The sequence below is a fragment of the Micropterus dolomieu genome, linkage group LG19 (assembly GCF_021292245.1).
Source record: "Micropterus dolomieu isolate WLL.071019.BEF.003 ecotype Adirondacks linkage group LG19, ASM2129224v1, whole genome shotgun sequence".
Lineage (NCBI taxonomy): Eukaryota > Metazoa > Chordata > Actinopteri > Centrarchiformes > Centrarchidae > Micropterus > Micropterus dolomieu.
In genome coordinates, this window is record NC_060168.1 from 9,939,170 (window position 1) to 9,966,652 (window position 27,483).

The 27,483-nt window shown below is 44.5% G+C and overlaps 1 protein-coding gene across 1 annotated transcript in view; it reads left to right on the top strand.

Annotated features, from left to right (window-relative positions):
* The first annotated feature begins 654 nt into the window (after positions 1-654).
* Positions 655-27,483, top strand: part of tenm2a (teneurin transmembrane protein 2a) — a 39,461-nt gene continuing 12,632 nt past the window's right edge. The window contains exons 1-17 of the mRNA XM_046031428.1: positions 655-852; positions 1,380-1,458; positions 5,974-6,096; positions 7,483-7,709; positions 8,400-8,595; positions 10,586-10,687; positions 11,165-11,359; positions 12,829-13,029; positions 15,002-15,187; positions 20,444-20,590; positions 20,866-21,076; positions 22,140-22,259; positions 23,546-23,807; positions 24,095-24,362; positions 25,591-25,734; positions 26,817-27,066; positions 27,449-27,469. Coding sequence (XP_045887384.1) covers positions 655-852; positions 1,380-1,458; positions 5,974-6,096; positions 7,483-7,709; positions 8,400-8,595; positions 10,586-10,687; positions 11,165-11,359; positions 12,829-13,029; positions 15,002-15,187; positions 20,444-20,590; positions 20,866-21,076; positions 22,140-22,259; positions 23,546-23,807; positions 24,095-24,362; positions 25,591-25,734; positions 26,817-27,066; positions 27,449-27,469 — 2,930 coding nt within the window. The remainder of the gene's footprint in view (positions 853-1,379; positions 1,459-5,973; positions 6,097-7,482; positions 7,710-8,399; positions 8,596-10,585; positions 10,688-11,164; positions 11,360-12,828; positions 13,030-15,001; positions 15,188-20,443; positions 20,591-20,865; positions 21,077-22,139; positions 22,260-23,545; positions 23,808-24,094; positions 24,363-25,590; positions 25,735-26,816; positions 27,067-27,448; positions 27,470-27,483) is intronic.

Genomic DNA, 27,483 nt, shown 5'->3' on the forward strand with positions numbered 1-27,483 from the left:
TGATTTTTCTACAGATTGTCTCGTCTTTGGCCCTGAATCAGCTTCTACAAGCGAGCCCTTATCACAGGTTGTAGAAGGGCTGTTTGCCTCTTGGATTGTTTCATTTGAATAGTTTTAGATACCTGAAGAATCAGTATTTCACACTTTTTAAAAAGCAAAGAACAAACAAAAATCTAAAAAGCTCTCGTAGAAAAAACATGGTTCTATCTTATTAATCATCCCTGGACTGCTCAGCTTTATCATCTGACACCGTGAAGGGTCCTGACCCAGAGTGTAACAATTTTCATAATTTTATTTTGTTTTTTATCTGGTTTCTCCCTCTGTTTTAATAATCCAAAACCAAGGTAAATTCACAGATTTTCTTTTTAAATAAAAAATAAAAACTGCCAGCCCTTGAGTAAGTGGACTGCCTGCTTGAGTTGTGTCGGAGCTGTAGGTCGCACAACATGGCTCCTTTCCAAACCCAGCTCCTTGACCCCAAAGTCCCCTCTCACTCTGCATGTGGCTTCCCTTCTGCTGATGCAAGGTGGAACAGCTAGAGGTCAGGATGTGTCGCTCATTGCCAGTGTGGGGGTGTTTGTGTGTGTGTGTGTCCATATACATTTGTTGTGTGTGTGTTTGCACGTGTGCTGAGGTGAGGGCATGGTTGGGCATATGGTCAATGCAGAAACCTGGGCAGAAGGATCAGACGTGGAGCGTGTGTCCGTAGCAGCAGGGCCTGTCGCACTGATAAAGGTTAGGATCTTACCACACACTGCCAGTCCAGGAAAAGGGCAGGGCATGGCCAGGACCAGGCACAAGGTGCTATACCATCTGCACCAGAGGGATAAATGGGTCATCTGCATTGGTCAGGTACGACAAAGCAGGGTGCACACTTGTTCAGACAGTATGTGGTCGTAACATCAATGTTCATCCTTTGTCATCCTTTGACTTTTTGTTAGTATACCTGGAGTTTCTGTACGTGCTTTGGATTATATATTCTTTGCTTTGATGTTTGCAATAAATCCAGAATTTGCAGGCTGACTGACGTCATTGCTGAGTGTTCATATTGTCTGCATTAGCGTGCATGGACTCATTTCATTCATTTATTTCCTCATTCATTTATTCATTAGCGCTGGTCTTATCTGGGCCCCAATCGTTAGTCCAATTAAGCCCATGGTGCTTCACTAGTCCTGTGTTCGAAACAAGAGATGGATGAAGGCAGAGTGAAAGAAATCCCTGTCCTCTCTTCTCCTCTCTCCGTCGCTCATTTTCTTTCACTCTCTCCGTCTCTTGGCCTCCAGAGCGTACTCCTCCTTCGTCTTTCTTCCTCACTCATTCTCTCGCTCTCTGATCTGTGATAAGATAGCATAGTTCCTCATATCCTGTTTCTAATACAGATCGATGAGAGGGAAAGGACCATGGTAGGAAGGGATGAGATGAGGCAGAGTGGGTTGATGTGGAGGAGAGAAGGCGGAGGTTGGGAGGGGAGGTGTGTGTGTGTGTGTGGGGGGGGGGGGGGGGGGGGGGGGGGGGGGGGGGGGGGGGGGGGGGGGGGGGGGGGGGGGGGGGGGGTTCAGGGTAGAGATATCTGAAGAGGAAATGAGGATTCAGAAAGGAGGACATCAGTCAGATTCACATCTCTTTTCATTTAGCCCATCACACACACGTGTGCACGTGCACGCACGGACACGCGGCTGCATCTGCGTCAGGGCCATCTCAATATTTCAGTGCCAATAAGGAAGCCATTTTTGCTGTGTGATTGAGTGAGTTGCCGCTTCCCTCTGCTAGACACTGTTTTGCAGGTAGGAGCTGCGAGCAACTCACATAACCTTTTGTGTTGCAGTCAATTACAGTTCAGTTGCATCAGCTGGGTGAGGAGGTCCCGTCGGGGGTTACAGTGTGTGTGTGTGTGGGTCCTGGCGTGCACGCGCATGCAGTTGTTGTTAATACCATGCAATTTTAAGCATGCATACACAGACACACACACACAAGCACACACTCAGTGGCAGACAAATTGTCTCTCTCAGTGTATATGACCCCCAAGGGCAGCAGCCAACCGCCGCCCCCGTACCTCTGTCTGAGACTCTAAATGATCTCAGCAAGCAGCGCCTTCAAAACTTAGCTGAGAGAGACGGCTGCTTTATTTATAGACTACATAAGTGGATACTGTGTGGTAAACTCTAAGAAATATCCCAAATGGACTGAATATTAAGAACCTCAGGCAGCACACTGTTCTTTCCTCAGTCTCTCAATATTAGCGGTGCGCCCCTTTGCTGCAGAGATAGAGGGTAAGGTGCGAGAAAGGAACAGTGAAGGTGTTGGTTGTCTCAGGTTACTGATTTTTGTGCCGGTGCATATTTTTTGGACAACAAAATGTCTACCAGGTCACTAAATGAAGGCCTTGGGGGTGGGGGGGGTGGGGGGGGGGGGAAAGGTAGAAAGGGAAAAGGCTTCCTAAACCAATTAGCAACCAGGCAAGTATGGGGGGCTGGTCTCAGCTACAATTACTGCCCTAATTGAGGTCAGAGTTGTTAATTTAGTGGTGAATTAGAACAATTAATATGCATTTATAAGGATGGCCAGGGGAGATGGCAAAGAAAAGTGTGTTGCCTATGTGTGTGTGTGTGTGTGTGTGTGTGTGTGTGTTCGTGCACTTCTGCTCTTTGTGTAATTTTCATTGCAAGAGATTGCGTCCAAAAATATGCAAGAGGCCAATTCCTTGCCTTTAGTGCAATTAGGAGCGAGTGCAATTGGTTCAATGGGAGATGCCGCCATTTAAATAGGCAATGATATGGTTGAGGTGAGACAGAAACGGGCGAGAGACATAAGGGAAGAGGGAGAGAGAGTGTTTGAACTGTTGAAACATGTTCCAGAGAACAGAATGATGATGATACAATATTTTCCAGTCAGGGGACACTGTGCACGGCCTGCCACAAAGTCACCTTTATCCATCTCCGCCGCTCTGTTTTTTCCTCTCATGCAGAAATCCATTTACACCCTTTAACTCTGAGACGGATAAATATTTCCCAAAACACACGTAGCCTACACACAACCATTGTATTTCTGTCTGATTGCCTGTGTTGGGAACCACTTACTGTCAGAGGATGAATCACGACCATTTTTTCTTACCCAACCAGTCAATGAATACAGAGCCACTCATCCCTTAAATCTTTCCCCTCCACTTGCCGACTTCTTTCTTCCTCATTTCATCCGTAGAGGCCCTTATTCATCTCTTCCTCTCTTTTCTGCAACATCATCTGTGCCCTGTTTTCCTGCTCTTTTTTTTTTTCCTCAGGGGATTTTATACGTTCTTAAATATTCTCTCAGTTCTCGGTATCCTACAGTATTCTCTCTGTTCTTTTCTCCTCTCCTCTTTTCAGCTGAGGTTCGGCGCAATTTCTCCAAGAACTCCTGATCAGCCCGACCACCAGTTCCTCCTTTTCATCACCCTTGTCCCTCTGTCCAGCCTGCTCTTATATTTATTTTTTTGATGGCTTTTTTGTCACAGGATCACGTGTGCTGCTGCTGATTCAGATGCTGTCTGTTGCAGATGATACTGGCAAGCACTTTGCCTCTCTGAATTATGCATCAAGATTACATAAAAACCTCGCAAAGCAATTGATCTATTTTTAATCCAACTCGTTTGCTTGTTAAACCTGTTTCTCTGTGATCTTTCTGTGTGTGTGTGTGTGTGTGTGTGTGTGTGTGTGTGTACTCATGTATTTGGTGTGTGTGTGTCTGTTAAAAATGAACATGAGTGCGAAGATAGAGATTAAAAAGGAACACTGCACAAGTCAGGCTGTCTCTCTTGTTCTCCTCTTGTCTGTCAGTCGAATTCAATTCAGATAGGCTTTATTGGCATGGCATTTAATAAAGCCTTCCAATGCAGCTTGAAAACAGTAATTATAGCAATTATGATCCGAAAAGAAATGTTTAAAATTATGGCAACACAAAGCTAAATACAACAATTTCAGCAGTTTCATTTTTGGCTAAAATTACACCCTACCAAAGTTAGAAGTGTTGTTAAAATGAGGAATGCTACTTGTAAAGAGAATGATAGCAAGCGTCTCTCTTCGTCTCCGTCTTTCTTTCTCTCTCTCTGTCCCCCTTGCCCTGTGTGTTGGTGCACAGAAACCTGTTGACAAAGCATTGGCTTTTGTGCTGTTGTCGCCAAGGAGTAAGAGTGCCATCTATTGGTCAACTTTTCACAGCCACAGAAAAAGGAACAGATGAGGAAAGAAAAAACTCATTCGGGGAAAAACCACATATGTGCACCGACAGTCAAACACACACACACACACACAATGAACAGACATACACAATAAGCTAACTACAGGGCTGTCTGAGGTGTTCTTGGGGATGACCTAGATTGAGAGCACCGTCACAATACACTCACTATTGCTTACTTTCTCCTGCTGATTCAATAGGTAATCTTCCATCATCGACTGTTCCCCCGTGATACCATCTTTGTGCGTGCGTGCGCCTGCATGTGTGCACAGATGCATGTCTGCGTTATCTACAAGGAAGGACAGGCAAAGATAAAAAGAAAAGAGAGAAGAAAAAAGGGGGAATGAAAAAGAAAAGAGGGAGAGGAATGAAGGTCAGCGCGATGAGAGAGGAGAGGGCAAGAGGTGGATTCAACAGAAAAGAGACGGGGGGAGGGAGGACCCTGCAGTTTATCTGCTTTGCTCTGTCTCTCTTTCTCTCTGTACCAGCCCCCCACCCCATGAAAAATAAAAAAAAGAGCTGACAGTGGAGGCCGAGCAGCAGCCGAGGTGTCAGCGCTTTCCTTTGACCGGGAGCGAGGGGAGGGCAGAGAAGAAATATAAAAAGGAAGAAACAAAGAAATAGATAGAGGGGGAGAGAGATGGGACATTGGAGGTGAGAATGATGAGTCTGCCCCGGCAGCAGTTCCGAAAGCAGCATCACCCTTTTCTTGCAACTTTTACACCCATCCCTGTAAAAAGCCCGGGCAAGTGGAGAGAGAATTTGACAAGAGGGAAATTGATTCCCAGGCCTCAGATGCAGGTGTTATATGGCTCATGTGGTGGGTGATAAGGCCAACGCAATAACACCTACATTATGCTTTGAACACAATCACGCGTCCATGCCATGAGCATCCTCACATCACAGGATTCATGTATATATGCAACACTGCAGGAGTATTTTGCCTTTTCTATCTTTTCATCTTACCTTTGCAAACGATGCATCACCAGTTTTCCTGCACAGGAGATTGTTCAAAAGCATTATTAGAGAGATTAGAATAATAATTTACAGCATAACAAAACATCACAGAACTTCCACATCTGTGTACAATAAGGGAACGGCCTGTTTTCTTACTGTTCAGTTTTTTCGTGCTGTTTCCTCTCTCCTGTTTTTGGGGGTGGGAGGAGACGCTTGGCAGCAGGCTGAGGAGGGAAGAGACACGGGGAGAGTAAAGAGCTGACAAAGTGAAGAGCGAACACACTTGAGCAGTCTTATACCACCTGCACACAATAACACAACAGAGGACAGAAGAAAAGGAGAAGGGAAAGGAGAGTCATGGAGCAATCTCTTCAGAGACCAATCTGTCACTTGTTCTCCGCGAGATTGTGTAAAGGCTGCCATATAAAAGCAGGAGATGCTGTCAGGTTGAAAGAACATTGTGAGAGGTTGAGGTAAAGAAAGGGAACCAAATAAGGATCTTTATGGTTTTTAATTGTCTGTTTTGTAAGACTAGGTTACCTGCCACTTTGTTAACAGTGTTTTTGATTGATATGCACTTACACAAGTATGAAAGCAGCATTCTCTAAAAGCTGCACTGGTTGCCGTATAAATGACAGATCAGACATACAGGGTTGGCCTCCTGCATTTCTTTGACTTGACGAGCTTTCAAGTGTGCTTTTTGTGTACCAGAGTCGCAGACAATTCACTGTTCAAATCGTATGTCCTAACGCTCCCTCCCTCCCTCCCTCTCTCTCCATCCCTCTCTCTCCATCCCTTTGTGTACAGCGATCAACTTGCTGGGTTTGACATGGCAGCTGAAGCCATCCGACGGCCCCATGTTAAACAATGGACTGGGAGCTGGCTTGCCTGTCAACAGTGATGTGGCCACGCTGCCCTCTGGAGGCAGAGGTATGAACTACAGCACACACACCCCACATAAAAATCCTTACACCGTGCGTGTAGGCAAAAAGGATGAGGCTGGTGATATTCTTATGTTCTTGTTGTCAACAATAAAAAGATCAAATCCAACAAAGAAATAACCTTCTAACAAGTATTGTCTGTGTATCCAATACTTGTTATAGCTTTTCCCTCTTTACCATAGACTTTCATTGTTAGCTATTAAAGTGAGCCACACTGTTGCACAGGGTAACATGTTATTTCATTAGGATGAACACACAGTTTATTTTGACTCAATACCACTTACCACTTAGTCCTGGTGCTGTAAATCCTCACTAGCGTGGCAAATGTGTATTAATCTGCAGCTGAAAATAGTCCCTGAACAAATGCAGTATTTACTCCTAAAATAAAGCTATATATATTTTGACCCATTTTTTAAAGATTTATGTCGTCAGTGGGAACAAATTGGCTTGGAGCCGAGTGCCACAGAAGGACAGACACAACGCATTGTTGGATCTTTTGAAAGCAAGAAAAATATAGAATGGCGCCAGCCTGATCCTTTAAGACTTATAAACGCTGTCTCTGCTGCTGTGTAGCATACTGAAACAGTCCAAATGGTTTCTTTTGCAACCATGCAGGCTCACACCAACTCAAGCGTTTTCATAATTCATGACACAGTACTGGCTGTGCTATCAGTATGTGCTGTTTAACCACTCCGCTGAGTTGTGTCAAGCTAGGTTTATCGTCTCAGTCAGCAGTGAGGTAAAACACCAACTGCATCCCCCACCCCCATCCCCTCTCTTTTAAGGCCCCCATGCGATTCGCTATCTATTTTCCTTTCACTCGCTCGATCTCGCTCTGTAACACACACAGCATGTACTATAGGTACGTGTGGGCTGTATCTGTATTCTGTATTAATGAGACGACTGTTGTGTTGTGTTCCCCAGCCGTCTAGGCCAGATGCTGCTGTTGTTCTTTTCATTGTTACTTTTATTTCTTTGCTATTCTGCACACAAACGCGCACACTCAGTCTCTTTCTGTCTGGGCACCAAACACTCTGCTGGTAGATGACTGACCTGATTGCAGGATGCTGTGTGTTTCTACGTGCATGCCTATCTGTGTATCTGCTTGGAAAGTTGTGCCCTGCAGTTCTATCAGCCCTCTCTCATTTTAGCCACCATTTTCCCGGCTTTGATGTAAAGGCATCATTTTGCATCCCACCGTCACATGTAGCAACACTCATTTTAACATAAACTGTGGGCGCACAGTTTGCAGAGCTAATGGTGCTCATCCTCTGATATTCAATGGCCATGAATTTTTATAGCAGATTATTTGCAGTAAACTGTGATGATTGATGTTGACTCTGACAATCAATGCCTATAATCACAGATTATGCAGTTTCTTTTCCCCTCGCTCCAGGTCCGTGGGCAGGCCGGAACAGCAGTATAGACACAGGCAACATTGAGGTCGGTAGACGGGTGACCCAAGAAGTACCTCCAGGGGTGTTTTGGAGGTCCCTGCTCCACCTCAGCGTACCCCAATTCCTAAAGTTCAACATCTCCCTCGGCAAGGACGCCCTCTTTGGAGTGTACATTCGCAAGGGCCTGCCTCCCTCACACGCACAGGTAAAATCTGGCACCAAGTACAAGCAAGTGTAGCCTCTACATCTTCTGTACCTTTAGGGTAATGGACTAATCACAGAATTATCATTGTATCCATTAGGGACCATTTATCTTGATATTGATCAGTTAAAATGGAGAATACATTAAAAAAAACTTGCTTGTGTCATGGGGTATCTTAAAATTAATTTGTGATTCATTATTATAGTTGTTTGAAAAAACTAATTTAGTCTAAGATTTACACTTAATTAAATTTCACAGTAATGTAACTTTTACTGCCTCATATTAATTAGAACCAACTCAATTAACAACTGATTTGATTTGTAGAATGGGATAATTGCATTTAGATTTTTGCCTACCCATTTCATTGTCTGACCTGACTAACATGAAGCTGATACCATGATGTTGTGTGTACTGTGCAGAAGTAAAGAAAACCACTTTCTGCAATCTTTCCAGAAACCCAAAGAGAATGACAGCCCTCAAGGATCTCTGTTGCATTCTTCGTGCTTCCCTGGCAATTTCCAGCCACGCTTACTTCCCCCATCTTTTAATATCCCTGCATATACAACTATGGGTCATTTTTCAAAGTCTAAAAAGTGCCACTGCAGCACTTCATAGTTGAATCATAGCTTTCTTACTCACATTCTCACATCCATTCAACCCAAAACACCCTTTCTCCCCTTCTTTCTCCTGCAGTATGACTATATGGAGCGCCTGGATGGGAAGGAGAAGTGGAGTGTGGTTGAGTCTCCACGGGAGAGGAGGAGCATCCAAACTGTGGTCCTCAATGAGGCGGTGTTTGTCCAGTACCTGGACGCCGGTGCCTGGCACCTGGCCTTCTACAACGACGGTCGGGAGAGAGAGACAGTTTCCTTCAGCACAAACGTCATGGGTGAGACAGAGTCAGCTTTTGCCGTTGGGGTGGAGTGCGGGAGAGAGGTGAAGGAGGGAGGGGCAGGTTGGGAGCTGAAATGAAATTGAGCACCAGCATTAAGGTGATGGAAAGAATGGGGAGATGAAGCTATTCACTACCAGTGACACTCATTTAAAAGAGTATTCCAGGGATTTGGTATAATATTGTCAGACTCACAATTTAAAAACCTGATGCCTACATTACCCACAATGCAACTCAGGCAGTTGATGGGTGTTAGTAGCGGCTAATCTAGCCTTGAGCTGCTAGTCTAAAGCAAGAGATGAGGTGTGGGCTACTGAGGTCTGGTAAGCTCATTTCTTATTTCTTCTTATTTTTTTCAACTCCACACCCACAGACTTTCATTTTCAAGCTTGTAGTCTTCAGCCCCAACCAACGCTGACTCAGGTGACATCACTCAAGGCAATTTGTTCAGATTTCACACAGCTCCCTCTGGAGCCACAAAAGACTTCTTCACAACCTGTTAACAGTTATGTGTAAAATTGTTTAAGTGGGACATTTCAGTCAGATTTCTTCCCCAATTTGTCAAAGACTTTTTACACGTTGAAAAGGTGCAAAAACACTCACCAGCAGTATGTCCACAATGTTGTCACTAGCAACACAACTATAGCAACATTGTTAGGTAGGCAGGACCACTTAGTGAGCTTAAAGAGTTGTCTTTGCCAAAACGTAGTAGGATAAATTGATAGTATGCATTTCAAAACAAAACACAACTTATTATATCTGAGAGTGTAGAATCACTGGTGTGTATGCATGTGTGAAAAGGATCAAAATCAACCAGCAGCGAAAACTCAATTGTCTCAAGACCAGATCGGAATAAAATACCACTACAACCCTGTAAATTGGTTGTTTTTAGGACCCGAAACAGTGCTGCAGATAATTGCAATTGTGTTGGAAGCATGAGTGTGAGAACAAGGGGGATGGATAGAAAGAGTCAAGCCGAGTAAACGAATCCTTCACTGTCAATATCTGGCGGTAGAGCTTTCAGCAGTAGGAGTAGTGGAGAGAAGGAGAGGAAGAGGCGGTGGGGGCAGAATTAGAGTGAGTGGTGAGAAGGGGGAGCTGGAGGAAAGACATAATGGCGGGGGCAACGCCAGAATGGAGTGAAGTGCAGTGAAGTATGAGAGGAGGAGGAGCTGAAGAGGGGATGGAAAGAGAGGGTGGTATTAGGGTAAGAGGGAGGGAGACAGGGGGCTGAGATTTGGGGGAAATGGCAGAGGACAGAAAAAAGAGGGAGAGAAGTGTTAGAGAGGAAGGCAGCGTGGATAGGCTGAGGAATGCTTTGTCTAAGAAGAGCGGAAGCTGGAAGAAGCATGAGGGAAAGAGGAAGGGACGGATAAAAGTCCAAAATGCCTCCTTATCATTAGCATCGACCCTGTTTCTTCCCACCAAACTGTTCTCTTCTGGTAAGTGGGTTAAGAGGCACTAGAAGGTGGATGGAGAACACAGCCAGAAACACTCACAGAGTTGGGGCTAAAAACTGCCTAGTTGCACCAAGCAACCACACCTGGATGAAGTATTAATGACCTTGGTGGGGCCAGAGTGAGCAGTAAACAGTGAGGAGTAAACAACCAAAACATTCACCAAAGATTCAGGAATATAGGGGAGAGGAGGGGTGGAAGAGAAGCAGAAGGGTTTGAGAGTGTGAACTGTTTCTGATACAGTGTGAAAAGAAATGATGGATGGGTAATGGATGGCGTCTCCAGGAATGGCTGATTCGAAATGCATTCTCCCCTCGCTATGAAAAAATGGAATGCATGGAATCTTGGAGGAGGGCATCTGATCTTGGTGTCTTTCTGACTATGAGACTCGGAGCGCCTTGACTCGATTTGTAAAATGTTAAAGAACGAATGGTGCCAGCGATTTAATCGAATGCTTTGATGCTTGCCACCAAACTCTCTCACCCCCTCCCCTCTTTCCCTCTCTCTGTCTCACTTTGTCTTCTTCACAGATTCAGTGCAAGAGTGCCCGCGCAATTGCCATGGTAACGGAGAGTGTAACTCTGGTGTGTGCCATTGCTTCCCAGGATTCCACGGGATGGACTGCTCCAAAGGTATTAGCCACTTGCAAATGTGTTTCTTCCGTCATAAAATTCTGTCATTTGCGCCATCTAATTACGAAGCGCAGACACATTTCAGCTGCATGCAGCAAGTAGAGAGGATTAGGAGCAGCAAGATGGCGCATGGCCTTAGGTGGAGCCGAGACAAGATGACTGATGATGGATGGCAGGTCCCCTAGCTAACGTCTCCTGGCTCTGTGCTCACCTGGGATAGACAGCTTTGATGAATAGTTTAGTTACCTCTGCCTGTAATTACTCTTCGTGTCATTGCCACTCTCCAGCCCCTTAACCACTCTATTCACCCTCCTGCACGGTGAAGTGTTGGTGGGGTTAGGCGAGTGTGTGTGTGTGGAGGTGGACGGCATGGCTTTTCCCTGCTTTGAAAATCTCTAAAAAGCCTGCTAATTGTTTTTCTTTTGTCACGCACAGGGTTTAATCTCTCCCCCTTCCTCCCTTTCCCGGTTCCTCCAGCGGCATGCCCGGTGCTGTGCAGTGGCAACGGCCAATACGACAAGGGCTCCTGTGTGTGTTACAGCGGCTGGAAGGGACCCGAGTGTGATGTCCCCGTCACGCAGTGCATCGACCCTCTTTGCAGCGGCCACGGCACCTGCACCGACGGCAACTGTGTGTGCTCCATCGGCTACAAAGGGCCGAGCTGTGCAGAGGGTGAGAGGAGGCAGAGTTAATGCTGTGTTGATGGTTTAATTTGTGTCAGCTGGTTTTTTTTTCTGCCTGTACTTGTGGGGTTTAAAGAGTCAGAGTGATTATTTTAAAAGAAACACGAATGTTTGCACCACAAAAAACACATCGACAGACGCAATCCTTCTAACTCTAGTTAGACAGCTCATCATAGCAAAATCTTACACTGACTGAGTGTTCCCTCCATATATACAGATGAAGTATGATACCACAGCCAAACACATCAGAGATTTTATTAAGGGATGAAATTGCTTCTATTGATCCTTGTTAAGAAGGATCAGCCCGCCACACTCTCTGTCGTCACAAAGATAGAAAGCAAGAGGGAAAAAGAGAGGAATAAGAGATGGAGGGGGAGTCAGGGCAGCCGTGAGAGGTGAATATGTATGAAGAAAGAGAAAATTGGAAAAGGATGAAGAAAAGAGAGCACAGTGTGCCAAGGGTGAAGATGAAGACAGGGAAAGAAAGACTAAGGGAAGAAAGGAATAGCGTGACAGAAAGAAGAAGTCAAGACACAAGGCTGGAGAACAAGGTCAGCACTTTATCCTCCTCGTCATTTTTTTTTCTCTCCATCTCCCTCTCATCCAATTTTTCCCCCCTCCTCCTCAAATCTGATGTTCATCACAGCAGAGTCCCTCAAACAATTTACCTGGAGTGCCAGCGACATGGAAATCGATAACCGTGATCCGCCGTTTCTGCCAGACAAACAGAAATGGAAAGCCCGAGGTTATGTGCGAGCGCGTTTATGAATGTGTGTGTGTGTGTGTGTGTGTGTGTGTACGAAGGAGTGTGGCGGGGTCAATGATGCCGCGTGGGGGGGGGGGGGGGGGGGGGGGGGGGGGGGGGGGGGGGGGGGGGGGGGGGGGGGGGGGGGTGTCAGACAAAGAGGATGAGGAGAGAGATGGTAAGAAAGTGGGAGCGACTGGGACAGAGCACTGAGAGGAGGCCAGAAGAGGGGTGGGTGGGCACTTTGCCGGGAGGAGGTAATTTGTCAAATTGGTTTTCACTCACTGCTCGGACTCAGAGCTGCCTGTCTGACTGATAGTGTCAGATTCTCCCTTATGTATTAGCGCATACACACTAATGCATACACAAGCGCCCACACCGAATAATGTCTCAGTGAGGCTCGCTGCTCTTTCAGAGTGGAACACATTTGCTGCTATGCCCCAATTATAGACTCATCTATTCATTATTGTGTGCTTTAATTGCCTTAGTAATATGTCTGGTAATATTTTCTTTTATTTCACTATCTTTTTGTGTACACAAAGAATGAAAATAAGTCCTCTGCCGCATTTCTTTCTTTTAAAAAAACTTAACATAATATAAGATTTAATTTGTTTCTAACGTCAGCTCTAATGTGACATTAGAGCTTGTGTTGGTTTTTGTTCGTTTTGTTTTTATCTGTATTTTTACATTGGTGTATCTCTGCCTTAATGCAGTGGATTGCCTGGATCCGACATGTTCCAACAATGGCATCTGTGTGAATGGGGAGTGCCACTGTAAGCCGGGCTGGGGAGGGCTCCACTGTGAGCTGCCCAGGGCCCAGTGCCCAGACCAGTGCCACGGCCATGGGGCCTTCATACCAGACACTGGGCTGTGCAGCTGTGATCCCAACTGGATGGGACCTGACTGCTCTATGGGTAGGTACAACTGCAGATCTGGTTTAGCTGCAAGAGTCAGATAAACTGAGTAAAGATGCAAAGATGAATTTGGAGTGTTGTAGTTAAGAGAATAGAGCTACTGACTACCCATTGTCCCAACATATTCTGTGGTCCCCTGGGATACCTGGCTAATTAGTTTACCATTTTAGTTGATTTTCAAACTGTGTTCAGATTAAATCTACCACAAACAATAGAACTCGCTGAGAAATAAGACACAGCAATTGTTGAATTATCTAAGCCAAATTGGAACAAGCAGGAACAAAATGTGAAATGTTTTTCTCTCACTGCCAGAGCTATATAAAATCACTCTCTCAATAGACAGTATGGCTAGAACAGCTTTTTAAGATATTCAAGGTAGTGCTCAAATCCAAAATGGGCAGAGCCCAGATTTATTTTATATAGCACAATTTTGGTACAATGTGACAGTAACAACATGGATAGAATAATATAACAAATAAAATACAAGAAAAAGCAACAACAATGACAAAAGAAACAAAGGAAAAAATGAAGAATAACCACCCACAAACACATAACAAACCCCCGCACCCCACCCACAGACACAAACACAGACCCACACACAACTAAGCATAAGCCTAAGTAATAAAAAAGTGTCAGTTTTACTTTTAAACAACACAGTGACAGAAGTTAGAGAGCACTGCCAAAGTAAAAGCCTCCTCACCAGATCTTGATCTTATAAGTACTGTTGGAAGACCATTGCATGGTGACCTTAGAGGTCTGATTTGACTGTAGTCAGTGAGCATGCCACAAATGCACTGGGGAGGCAAACTGTCCTGGGCTTTATAGGGCTTTGAAATTGATTCCATATTGCCCTGGGAGCCAATTAGGTGATTTTAGAGAAGGATGTTTCCAGATGTTCCAGATGTTTCTCGATGGCTACATGGACACTGGAGGTGTGTTGGCATTGTGGGTAGAGACACATAGAGTTAAGCAAAGATGTATTAATGTATGTGGGAAAGGGGAAGAGGAAAATGGAAAGCACCTGGAGCCACTTTCTGTGCATAAGGCTTATAATTCCCAGCTGCACCCCTGTATGGAGAAAATAAGAGATAGATGTTGCTGAGTTCATGTTTAAATGCCTTTTATAATGAAATACACAACTTCAACAATAAAAGAGAGGTGTAAAGCTACCACTGTAAGAGAGATAGCAACCATGGCAGCCTCCCAACGCTTCCCATCTCAGGATCACAAACAGATCTCCCGCATTTGTTATGAGAGAAGCAATGCTTGACTTTAATAAAGACAACATTGTTGCACACTGCAGGATCCCTCAGCAAGTGTGTATCAAAACATCTGTACATACTACATTCCCCGCACACCGGGGGTCCTGAGCACATGAGCGGGATTGTCACATCTCACCACATGCACCGCCGTTGCCTGCAACATCCGAGCCTCCCAAACAGTGACTATAATGGAGGCTCAGGAAATAAACGCTGTCTTCACAAAACTGTAATCACTGATTTTAATTGAAGGCATATGATGGAGAATTGTATTTAATGTAATGCAAGTTTGATGTTTTTGCAACTTTGGGCCTTTTTTGGCACTTGCCAGGGTAATTTCACATTGTTAATCGATGATTTTAACACTGCACTGATTTTCTGATATGAAGTGTTTAAAAGTGAAAGTGAAAGTGAAAGTTAGACCTCCTGGTTACATATCACCACTGATTCAATTGTATTTCAACATGTAGTTTAGACTTTAAGTTAAGATTTTGATACTGTTGAAACAACAGATATATGTAACCCAAACAAACAAGGCAAACTCACCTAGAGATCCTTTGACCTGCAAGTCACCAAATCAGTGCTTACTGGGTAGTATCTCCATTGTGTCAGAGTGCACATATGACAAATAGCGAAATACAAACCTACAAAATGCATCAACCGTTGAGTCCAGAAATAATGTTTGTGACCCAAGTCTTTCTCGCTTCCTTTAGAGGTGTGCTCAGTCGACTGTGGGACCCATGGAGTGTGTATGGGCGGAGCTTGTCGCTGTGAGGAGGGCTGGACTGGCGCAGGCTGTGACCAGCGTGTGTGCAACCCGCTCTGCATCAAACATGGAACCTGCAAGGACGGGAAGTGCCAGTGTCACCAGGGCTGGAACGGAGAGCACTGCACCATCGGTGAGCGCCTCTGTGTATATGCGTGTGCGTGCGGAGGTGTGTGTTTGTTGTGTGTCTGCGTGGCAACACGTGGGCGTGCACAGAAACACCAGCACCCAGTCAGACTAAACTGGCAGCTCCTTTCCACTTTGTTAGAGGAATTCGGAAATGAGAAGTGGAGGCAAAGGGGAGACCTTGGGGAATTTGAAGAAGGGAGGCTGGCGTAGGAGGTGGGCGAACTGAGAGGAGTGGAGCAGATTTCTTAGAAGTGGGGGTGGGAGGATTACAAAAGAACATGATTTAGCCGTTTTTAGGTTGCCTCTCAACTGCAGACCCCAGGAGTCTTAGTTTCTATGGCCTTTGAAGCACCAAAGTTATGTGATGAAAGGTAAAACTCTTCACCTCACTGTGATCAAAAAATATCTCTCTCACATTGTTTGTGTGTGTGTGTGTGTGTGTGTGTGTGTGTGTGTGTGTGTGTGTGTGTGTGTGTGTGTGTGTGTGTGTGTGTGTGTGTGTGTGTGTGTGCGCGTGTGTGTGTAAGTAAGAGTGACTTTTTATGTCCGTCAATCATGGTCTCATATTGACATCACTGTCACTTTGGATGGATGAGTGCCAGATTCCTTTGATTCACCCACAGCGCTTTGAGAGACTAAGTCTCATTTCCCTGTCACCACAAGCACTGTGATTGCAATCTGATACACACACAAACAAACAACAAAACACACACAAGGCAACACACATAGACATGGACACACACGCACGGCAACACATATAAACACACAGGGGAATAACAGTTTATGATCTCCCCATTTCCCCCATCAGAAAGTAGGGCAGCTTTGACTGCAGCGTCAGCCCAAGATGAAAGAGTTGTCAGGCCTCAGCTTGGCGCAAAGCACACTTCACTAGCACCAGACACTCTCAGTGTTAGCTTATCTCAGCTTGCCTGTTTTCAGCTATGCATGATGTTGCTTGCATTTATTTAAAAAAAATACTCTCCCCATCTCTTACCTTTTGCACGTTTTCTCCCACTGCAGACCATGGGAGCATGGTTGACAAAGCAGGTACCGTATCTGACTCTGGTGTTTTGTTTCTTAGCCTGTGGTGGTAGAAGCTAGCTGCTGCATTTGTGGGTTTTGGCCTGGCTTGGCTCTGTAGACTCTGTGGTGCTATCTGTCCGTAGATTAGGGTGCCAGCCTCAATGATAACTCCCTACATGTAGCGCACTCCCATTTACAGCAGTGCACTACAGCGGGGGCAAGCTGTCATTGAGTGATGTGTTGTGGGGTACTGTAGAGCCTAGTGGGGTATCAGCAGTGTTGAGGGGCTGTGCTGTGAATGTGTGGATGTGCATGCGTGTGAGTGTGTTCTTCTCCATATTTCTAATGTGGAAACACAAACACACAACTCTGCTCAGGTATTCTAGTCATGTATTGCGTACACACAGCTGCTTCACACGAGGAGAAAATGATGAAAGCCGAAAAGAACTTTTGAGGTAATTGGTGAATTTCATAGGCCACTGATGCGAGGCCTTAATGTGGTGTCAAAAAACACAGAGCTGTTGAGTGTGTGTGTGTTTACGTTTGGGTATTTGTGGCAACAGTTGCAGCCATGGTAGAGTGGCTAATACATTTATTTTGTGTGCACGTGTGTGTTTGACTGTGCGTGGGTGACTCAGCGAGCATACAGCATTAATTGCAGATTTTCTATCTTTTCATCAAACCCATCCTCCCCAACCCAAGGGGGGAAAAAACAGTTTTAGTCAGATCACACAAAGATAAACAGAATCATGGCTAAGGTTAAGACATCGATGCAAATAGAGAAGGGTGCAGGTCTAGGGTGAGACGTCTCTCACGCAGTGCAAGAATACTTAATAGATAGCCCTGCAGCTGAACCTCTGTCAGAGCGGCACAGAAAGCCTGACAGTGCAGGTCCCCGGAGTACCGATGCGAGTGTCCTCTCACCCTCTACGCTTAATGGAATAGCTCTCATTGTTTTATGAAGAGCCAGCCCAGAGAAAAGGTAAATTGCAGGGTTAAAGAGGGAGCAAGATGGAGGGGGGGGGGGGGGGGGGGGGGGGGGGGGGGGGGGGGGGGGGGGGGGGGGGGGGGGGGGGGGGGGACACAGATGGAGTCAAAGAGAAGCAGAGAGACGGGCCAAAGAACATGCGGGGTAAGGCGATCAATGTAATTTCTAAGGTAGCTTGTTAAGAATTGGAAGAGTAGATGAGTGGAGCTTTATCTGAGAAAGTGCGCAGTTATCTGGTCCATCTATAAGCAGTGGTCTTGGATGTATGCCTGCGACCTTTACATCATGACCTTTAAGAGGAGACAGAGCTGGAAAGAAGGGGAATGGAGAGAATGGTGGAACTTTTTAGCACAAAGTCTCAACACCGTTCCTTTTATGCACTTTGTTCTCATTCTCATCTCTTTTTTTCTGTCTCTCACTCTCTCTTTCTCACCTCTTCTTCAGTCTTACACAGTATCTTTTTCTATATCATATACCCCGACAACCACACACGCCCACACATGCACGCCACACACCAGCGTGTGTGCTGACCCATAACCCAAGGCAATTTCTTCTCCTTTTTAAGGGGATTTTATCAGAGTCCAACTACATTAGTGGGGAGGGTGGACTTAATAGTTTCTGAAATCCCACTTTATTCTAGTTAGTATGAGGGGGTATCGACTAGGTCTTCGCATTAAAGAGAGAGGAGCCTCGTGCAGGCCTGCCCAGGCAAGCCGATCAATGGCCGCTATGGATTGTCCTGTCCGGGTGCTTCATAAGTATTTGGCTGCTTTAAATGGCAACTCCATTTAACAGGCAATCACTGCTAACTGCCTTTGTTCCCAGAGCTCAATACTAGGGGACAATCTATTCCAGCCTGACTGTTAATACAGCATCATGAGCAGTCCCCTGATGCAGAAAATGGTAATAATTAAAGATAAAAACCTTTGATTTGATTCCTCTTGTTGAGCTAAAAAACGTGGTTAAGCTTCTCTCCCCACCCACCAACAAAAAGTGCCGCACTGTCTTTTTCAAAGTCCTTTGTTGACTTTCCCCTCATCGCCTGGTGTTTGAGACATATGATAAAATGCCAATCGGGGTGAAATGCCTGTTAATTTAGCTGCTGCCACGGTTTAGATTACACTATTTGTATTCATAATGCATGGTTTTATTGATGCAGCGATTTGTTAGAGGGCAAAATCCTATAGCGCAACTTGAGTGAAAATATGTTCATTAATCTACTGAGCATGACTCAATGAAAAGCATTTCATATTCACAATCTCTTACTGGGTTATTTTGTCCTTCCTCACTCTGTGACGGCACACTGCTACTGAGTGGGAAATGTCAGGTCATATCTCTAGGGTGTGTCGTGCTGGGTGTGTGTGTGTGTGTGTTCGTGATTAAGTGCCTTCGCGTGCATGCACGTATTGTTTTATCAGTCAACCCTGTCTTTCCCTCCATCTCCCGTGGGTAGACTTAAGAGTGTCGCATCCTGCTGCCTCATTTATTGAAGAGGAAATCACTGTGACAAGTTTGTTTGGGGCTCTTTGTGCTGCTGGAGAAAACATTGTCATTGTGTGTCATCATGCCTTTTTTCCCCCCCTTGCTCTGATAGATTATAATGTGGCAAACACAGGCTTGTGTTAGAGCTACGTTGTGATTTAGAGCAATACAGGAAAATGGTAAGACAGGCCAGGAGAAATTTATTTTAAAATTCACCCATCAACATGGGCAACATTGTCTCAGCTTGAATGCAAACTATCAAATAGAATATGAAAATGTCACAGTGAGCTTTAGAAACAAAAGTCTTTCTTGTCATGTGGCAGATGTTCTTATGGACCCGATTTAGTGAAATTATTTTGATACAGGAGTAATCTTAAAGGGATAGCCTGACATTTTGGATAATACACTTATCTGCTTTCTTGCCGAGAGTTAGATGAGAAGATTGAGACCGATCACACACTTTACATACGTTCAATATGAGTCAGCTGCCAGTTAGCATAGCTTAGCATAAAAAATTGGAAACAAGGGGAAGCAGCTAGCCTGGCTGTGTCAGAAAGTTGCAGTCTCACAGGTTTTTTTTTGATGGATTATTTCTTGGCTGGGCACAATAACTTCCTGTAGTCTCTGCTGGCTGCCTACAACCACACAGTGACAACAAGACTCCAGGAAGTCGTTGCTCTCAGCTAAGAAATAGCACATAAAATAAAATAAAAAACATAAAACCACAAAATTGTTTTGTACGGATTAAACAAATGAGATATAACATGTTAATGTGTGCCCTTCAAAGGTGCTGTAGGAGATTTTGTTACCTTTGGACAGAGCCAGGATAGCTGTTTCCAGTCTTTATTGAATGGACAAGTATGAGAGTAGTATCAATCTTCTCTTCAATGTCTGTGCAAAAAGCAAATTAGCGTGTATCCCAAAATGTCAAACTGCTCCTTTAAATGTTTTTTAAACGTTACAAGCTACCAAAAGTTACCAGATGTTACTTTGACAAAATGCCACTGGTCTCTATAATTGCAAATTTCCTTATCCAGACTCCTTTAAAATGTCTGCTTTTCCTTGCCTTAAAGTCACTCTAAGAGGATGGCCTTGCTTTGCTAGTTACAGAACTTTCTTGGCTCCAGGGCCTCAGATTCTGGTAGGGCTTTCTGCATAAGCTAAAGTGAAGGTTTATTAGTTCATAGACTGCCACCGCACAGACACACACACATGCACACGCACATGCGCGCACACACACACACACACACTCTGTCAAACATAATCTCATTCTCTCATGAGAAAGCGTTACTCTCAGGCCATCAGAATCCCATTACCTACACTGAATTATAAGTAAGAGAGAGAGACTGCGAGAGAGAAAGAGAGAGAGTGTAATGATCGGGTGGGGCTCTATCATGTAAGTAAATCCAGTGATCTATCCACCTATGCCCACACATACACACACATTAGCAGCCATCTCGAAGACATACAGATGGGAAGGTGTGCATGAGAATTGACCTGCTGAATTAGACTGATTCTTGAACAATCAATCAATCAATACTTACAGTATACTGCCATGTGGTTATTAAATTGAGTGAGACTCATTGGTCCATCATAACCATATGAGCGTGTGTGTGTGTGTGTGTGTGTGTGTGTGTGTGTAAGAATGTGCGTGTTCATCATTGACAAAACAAATAAGCATCAGTCTGCTTCTCTACCATCATCTGCCCCCTGTTTTCCTTCCTTCTCACCTCCCTACCTCTCTCTCCTCCTGTCCTCTCCTCGCAGACGGCTGCCCTAACTTGTGTAACGGGAACGGCCAGTGCACTATGGGACAGCAGAGTTGGCATTGTGAATGCCAGACAGGCTGGAGGGGCCCCGGCTGCAGTGTTGCCATGGAGACCTCCTGCGCTGACAACAAGGACAACGAAGGAGGTGAACTGGGGGAGGCAGGACACAGTTTGGGGTAGAACTGTGAATAAGTGCAGCCCTGATAGAGAAAAATATGACTTAAACAAGAAACAGAATTAAGATAGAGGTCTCATGAGAAGAGCCCTCACTACGAATGGCAAAATTAAACTGTCCTCTGTGAGAGAATCAAAGGTTATCAAAATATTAAATCAAGAATGGCAGAAGTAGAGGTAGCTTGTTTTGCATTCCTTGCCGCTCTTCCCCCGCTGCCTCGTCATTGCTCTTTTTCTGTCTCTCAGATGGACTGACAGACTGCATGGACCCAGACTGCTGCATCCAGAGTCCCTGTCAGAACAGCCCACTGTGTCGGGGCTCCCGGGACCCTCTCCAGGTCATCCAGCAGAGCCCCATGTCCCAGCCCCGCATCCGCTCCTTCTATGACCGCGTCAGGATGCTTGTGGGACGGGATAGCACCCATGTCCTCCCTGGGGAAAACCCGTTCAACTCAAGGTATGGCAGGATAACACACAAACACAGGCTAAGGGACAATTTATTAATATTCATAGACCCAATGATAACCTAGACAGCCAGGGACACTTATCTAGACCATGACCTGAAAGAGTTCCATAGTTAGGAACTTTATTGTCAGAGTGCAAAGAACCTGACAAAGCAGCGAGTTACAACTTCAATACCAAGCTTGTAGTTTTACCATTGCCATAAGAAAACACAGTAAAACAGCATTAAGGGCAAAGCCAATGGAATTTTTTTTCCAGTGAGATGAAATACGTGGGTGGGGTATAATTTGGGATATGAAGAAATCGCCCAAGAATATGATTACTCAAAAGTGTATGTGACCTATTGAGCTTTATTCCTTCCTCAATTAATATACCATATTCACTGTCTTTCATTTTCATAATTTAGGAATACAGTATACATGTTGCTTTTTTTGTTTTTGCCTAAAATGCATACAATAGTTTTGTATACAACACTTTGATGCTTTTAGAAGGTTTGACATTTATGTGTGTAAGTGTGCGGAATGAAAAAATAGTCTAACTTGAGATTCAGTATAATAAATATCAAATAGACTTCAAAATGATTCACAGAGCCAGCCAAGACCTTAACAAATCCCAGAGCCGAGAAGATTCCCTGCAGATTTAGTAGTGTTGTGAAGCGCTGTCCATGGTGCTGATTCTTGTCTCGCATACATTTACACATTCCAACATCAGATGTTCCAAAGGAAATAACTCATCAAAGTGATGACACTCGGAAATGTTTAAATGTTAATCTATGTGTATCGGCTCTCTGGGGCGCAATCCCTCGCATACACTCACAGTTATACACAAACATACACGCATATACATCCACATTGTCATGGTTTGTTTACTTGATTGACGTGAGCTAATGTAGATGGTGGGGGTTTGCTGATTATTTCTAATTAATGAGTGGTGGAAGACCAGAGCAATAAATGGCTGGGCAAATTGGATGATTAAAAGATGGTGAGATTGATCAAACCAGATGATTGATGGTTAAGAAGGTTGATCTGATAGATTCTGTCTCATCTGTCTTCTTTCAGTTTGGCATCTCTTATCCGGGGTCAGGTGTTGACTACAGATGGAACCCCTCTGGTGGGGGTGAACGTGTCTTTTGTCAACTATCCCCACTACGGATACACGCTGACACGGCAGGATGGAATGTATGTACAACAGCTACCCAGCACTCCTTGCTGAAACTACCTCACCACATAGGCTGCAGATTAGTTTGGATTAGTTTAGATTAGATTAGATTAGATTAGAAACTATAATGATCACACAGGGAAATTAAGATGCAGCCTCAAATAGACAAGAAAGGAAGGGGATTTACAAGAACATCACAACTGAGAATGGAAACACTTTATTCTCCTATTAGTGTAAATATATTAGTAAAAAGATAACATTTAAATTAGAATGGAAACAATGGGTGTGATATAAGATATAATGCAATATATCGTACCAGTAAAATTATTGACTGCTGGAAATAAGACTTTCTTATATGATTGATGATGATTTATGTCAGAATCTATCAAAATGTTATTCAAAGAAACTTAGTACCATAATCCTTTGCTTTAATAGCCACTTTCCCAACACATTTGGTTAACTCACCTGACATGTTCTTCTGTTTCTTCTGCAGTTTTAGAGGAGTTTTAGGCTGCTTTAATTTGACTTTTTGGTCCAATTTCCCCTCTACAAGTTATATTGAATTTAAATCTGGCTGACATCCGTAACATGTTATTTCAAAAATTGATTCATTGGTTCTTTCGACCAACCTCCACTCATTAAATGCACAGCTTCTGTGTTTCCTGTCACAGGTTCTTTAAGCACTTTTCTCCTTCTCTTATCAATGCTTTCTTTGCAGCATTTTCTCCCAGTTAGGTCAAGCTGTAGCTGAAACAACTGAAGTAACATTTAATTGACCTTGTATTTCAGGGGCAGTTACTCACCAGTTTCATCGACTTGTAACTTGAATGAACATGTCCATGTCCCTGCCTGACCTTGTTTGGTTTTGATGACTGCTATTTTCTTCTAGTTGCTAGAGACTGTTGGCCACAGCAGTTCCAGACACAAAGCTCTGGCCATTTGCAATGGCAAACAAGTGTATGCGACCTATTTCTAAACTACTCATTAACCCACAGCTGTTAACCATAATTTGATGAAAAAAGGTTAAAGGAGAACATCTAATAAAAATCACTTCTACACTGAGACCAGTGCTCTAACATTGTGTTATTCATATTTCTAGACTGCCTGTCTAAATGTGTATGTTGTGTTGTACCATAATGAAATCATTTATTCCAGGTGTTTTTGTTGATGAATAATTCCTTAAGCAGTGGAGTATATATTATATTAGAAGAAACAAACACTGAGAGTGTAAGAGTACAAATAACCATCCACCACAGCACTCCCCATCTGTACCTCATTCCCATCCTCTTCTCGCAAACCTCTCCAGGTTTGACCTGATAGCTAACGGTGGTGCATCACTGACCCTGCGGTTCGAGCGCGCCCCTTTCCTGAGCCAGGAGCGCACCGTGTGGCTGCCCTGGAGCCAGTTTTATGCTATGGACACTCTGGTGCTTAAGACAGAAGAGAACACGATCCCGGGCTGTGACCTGAGCGGCTTCGTCAGGCCTGACCCTCTTGTGATTGCATCCCCTCTCTCCTCCTTCTTCAGCTCCAAGCCAGGGGAGAAACCCATCATACCGGAGACACAGGTGCAGTACCACTGACCTCTGGCAGCCGGCTAATCTCCCTTCTGGTTCCCTTGCTCTCTTCCCACTCTCCTGTATGCCTGTCTCCTGTAGCTCTCTTTCGCCTTTGGCTTCCATAGCCCCTCCCCCCTCTCCATTTGTTCCCTCTTTCTCTATTTCTTTATTTCTTCCATTGTTTTTTCCCCTTTTTTGTCCTTCAGCCGTCAGTGGAAGCGTGACCCCCATTACTCCCTCTCTCTCTAATCCCCCCTAATCCCTCTCTCCTGTCATCTCCTCTCTTTGTCTTCCAGGTCCTGCATGAGCAGATCGAGGTGCCTGGCACAAGTCTAAAGCTGTGCTACCTAAGCTCCAGGACACAGGGTTACCGCTCCCTGCTCAAGGTGACCATGACTCCGGCTGTGGTGTCCATGGGCCTGCTGAAGGTCCACCTGATGGTAGCAGTGGAGGGCCACCTCTTCCAGAAGTGGTTCCATGCCTCACCCAACTTGGCCTACACCTACATCTGGGACAAGACCGATGCATATGGGCAGAGAGTCTACGGGCTTTCTGAAGCTGTTGGTGAGTGGAAGGGATGGATGGAAGAGAAGCTGTGTTAGGGGTTTGGGGGCATTTCTCCCCCTGTGGATTAGAAATTTTACCACTAAGGCAGCACTGGTGTGTCAGAGGGAGGGAGTGCTAATTAGGGAGCCTGAAGGAGAGATAATACACCAGAAACCCGGCCTCCATCCACTATGCAGTATAGCCACAGATAAGTGCTCTCTTTTTCAAATGTCTATTTTTCATTGAAGCCGCGTGTGGTTCAGTCAGCCAGCCGTAACTATGGAGAAGGGTTATTAGCCATCAGGGAGAGTTAGCAGTTAGCTACTGGAGCAGCAAGCAGCAGTCCAGAGGAGCCTCAATGCTATTACATTCTGCTGTCACAGTCGCTCACAGATGCTGTCAGCCAAACCTGCTGTCAAGCCACAGATGCAGTGGACATCTGGGACTTCAGTGTGGACCAAAATCATGAGGGGCATACAGTTTGGGACATTACATTCACTCTAAGATCCCATTGTTCCCTAGAGTATCAGTTATATCTCATTTCTCTAAGAATATAAAGCATATAAATGGTTTATAATTAGATTATGTTTTGCTAAGCGTGGCTACAGATGCAGGTATACTACATTATTGTTTGCAGTGGTGCTGAAAAGGTGCTGGCAACAGCACTCTCAAAGTGACTCATGTGGGAGTTGATGTGTTAACACACTTTTCCTTTTAACACATTGGAACACAACAACATGCACACAGCATATATGTACGTAAACTCTCTCAGAGTCAACGTCTCTACCTCATCTCAACTTAGTTTCCTTATTTGTATATTTAGACAAATCACCTGAGACTCTGTCAGCACATGTCCATGATTGGGTCACCAGCAGAAATTTCACCGTGGCAACCGGTGTGGCCTGTAGGTTCAAAGGCCCACTGGGCAATCTGTCCAATTAGCAAGGTTTTTAATTGATTTAGCAGCGTGTGAGAGTGTTAGTTAGGTGCGAGTGCAGGTTTTGACACAGGTGCTAACTATCTTCTCCGTGTATCACACCTTTCACAACTTAAATTAACTTTGGAGGTTATGCTCTGACTTAGTTTTGCATAGCCTCCCTTCCTTTGTTGTTGTTCATGATTTTGTATTCTTTAGTGTGTTGTATATGTGTATATGGAGGCAAATCTGGGCATTTTTTCATCACTTCTTTTTGTGTCCAACCTCTTTTTCTCAATTTTTCTCACCTCTATGCTCTCTTATTTGTAGTGTCAGTGGGCTATGAATATGAGTCCTGTGCCAGTCTCATCCTGTGGGAGAAGAGGACAGCCGTTTTGCAAGGCTACGAACTGGATCCCACCAATCTGGGTGGCTGGTCACTTGACAAGCATCATATACTAAACACACGCAGTGGTACGAATACACACAATCTTACATTCCCTCACAAATGAGCACAGACTTTTCCAGTTTTTTCCTATGTTCCAGTTTATATTAAGTCAGTTCTCCACTTGATGGTTTACAGTATTATACATCTCACTAAACTGTGCTTCGTGTGATTCACATGGAATTGCCAGGTGCCTCTTTTTACCTGTCAGTGAGGATTTTCACAGAAAGAGCTGGTGTTGTCTCACCTAGTTTGACTTCCACATCCACTCATGCCAGTCCTACTGAGTAATCATGTGCACCGACCCATCAGCAGCAGCAGCTACCTGAACAGAGGCAGGGGGTTAGGAGTGGTGGGCGGTGGTAGTTTTCCAGAAACTGATTCAGGATCTCTGTGATGGTGGGCGAAAGGGAGTCATTCTTGTTGCATCATCTGGTGCTTTTATCTGCACGCTAACTGATTGTATCTTTGTGCATTTTAAGGCTAAAAGTATACAGCCATGCTAGCAGCTAAATGCAAACATCAGCATGTTAACATGCTCACATTGACGGTGCTAACATGCTGAAGTTGAGCAGGTATAATGTTTACAGTGTTCACCATCTTTGTTAAACATGTTAGCATGCTAACATTTGACACAGAGGATGTCTGAAATTGCATTAGTTTAGTAATGGAAAAATTAAAAATGTTACCTGATGATAGCACTTGACTAAGAGTTAAGGTTAAGTTATTACAATTCATCATCAGGGGAACATGAATGTCTGCACCATATTTCATGGCAATCCATCTAGTATTTGTCGAGACATTTTACTTGCTTGCACAAATGTCAACCTCGCGGTGGATAACCAAAGTCAGTAGATTACATCATCTGGGGACCATGACTAGCTGTACAAAATTGAATGACTATCCACCCAGCTGTTGTTGAGATATTTAAGTCTTGACCAAATTGATTGACCGACTGACAAACAGACATTGGCATCCCTAGAGCTACACAGCTAGCATGGCTAAAAAATTGTTGTAGACTTTAATCTACCAGCTTCTGTGGCAACTCCGTCTAACTGAAATAATTATCCCAAATCTACTTATGTTTCTCTCCACCCTTTCTCCTGTCCAGGCATCCTTCACAAGGGAAGTGGTGAGAACATCTTTGTGACAAAGCAGCCCCCAGTAATCACCAGCGTCATGGGAAACGGCCGGAGGCGCAGTATCTCCTGCCCCAGCTGTAACGGCCTGGCAGACGGCAACAAGCTGTTGGCACCAGTCGCCTTGGCAATGGGCGTTGATGGAAGCCTCTATGTTGGGGACCTCAACTTTGTACGCAGGGTCTACCCATCTATGAACACAACTGGCATCCTGGAATTAAGGTGAAGCCCTAAAACCAAAATCAGTTTTGAAAGGGAAAGGAGAAAAGGCAGATTGGGATTTAGAGTTTTTTTGATGTTGCAGGAAAAATACTGATAGATACAAAAAGGGCTGGTTGGGCAGAAGAAGAAGATGGGGAAAATAACAGATGTTTTCAGTACATAGAACATGTAGGACTGTGTCCTCCCCTGAAACAGAAAAATAAGGTGAGACACTGGGGATGACAAGATTGAAGTAGAAATTATACACTGTACTAGATACCATTTCTCCGGGGTGTTTTTACCCACGTTTAAATTTTGCTGTTCACACCACAGCCAGCTCTCCACAGACTGTGTGAATTAACATTTGTTTTGTTGTGCTTTTATCTCGCTTTCTCCCTTGAAGGAACAAAGATTTCAGACACAGGTAAGATTATGGCG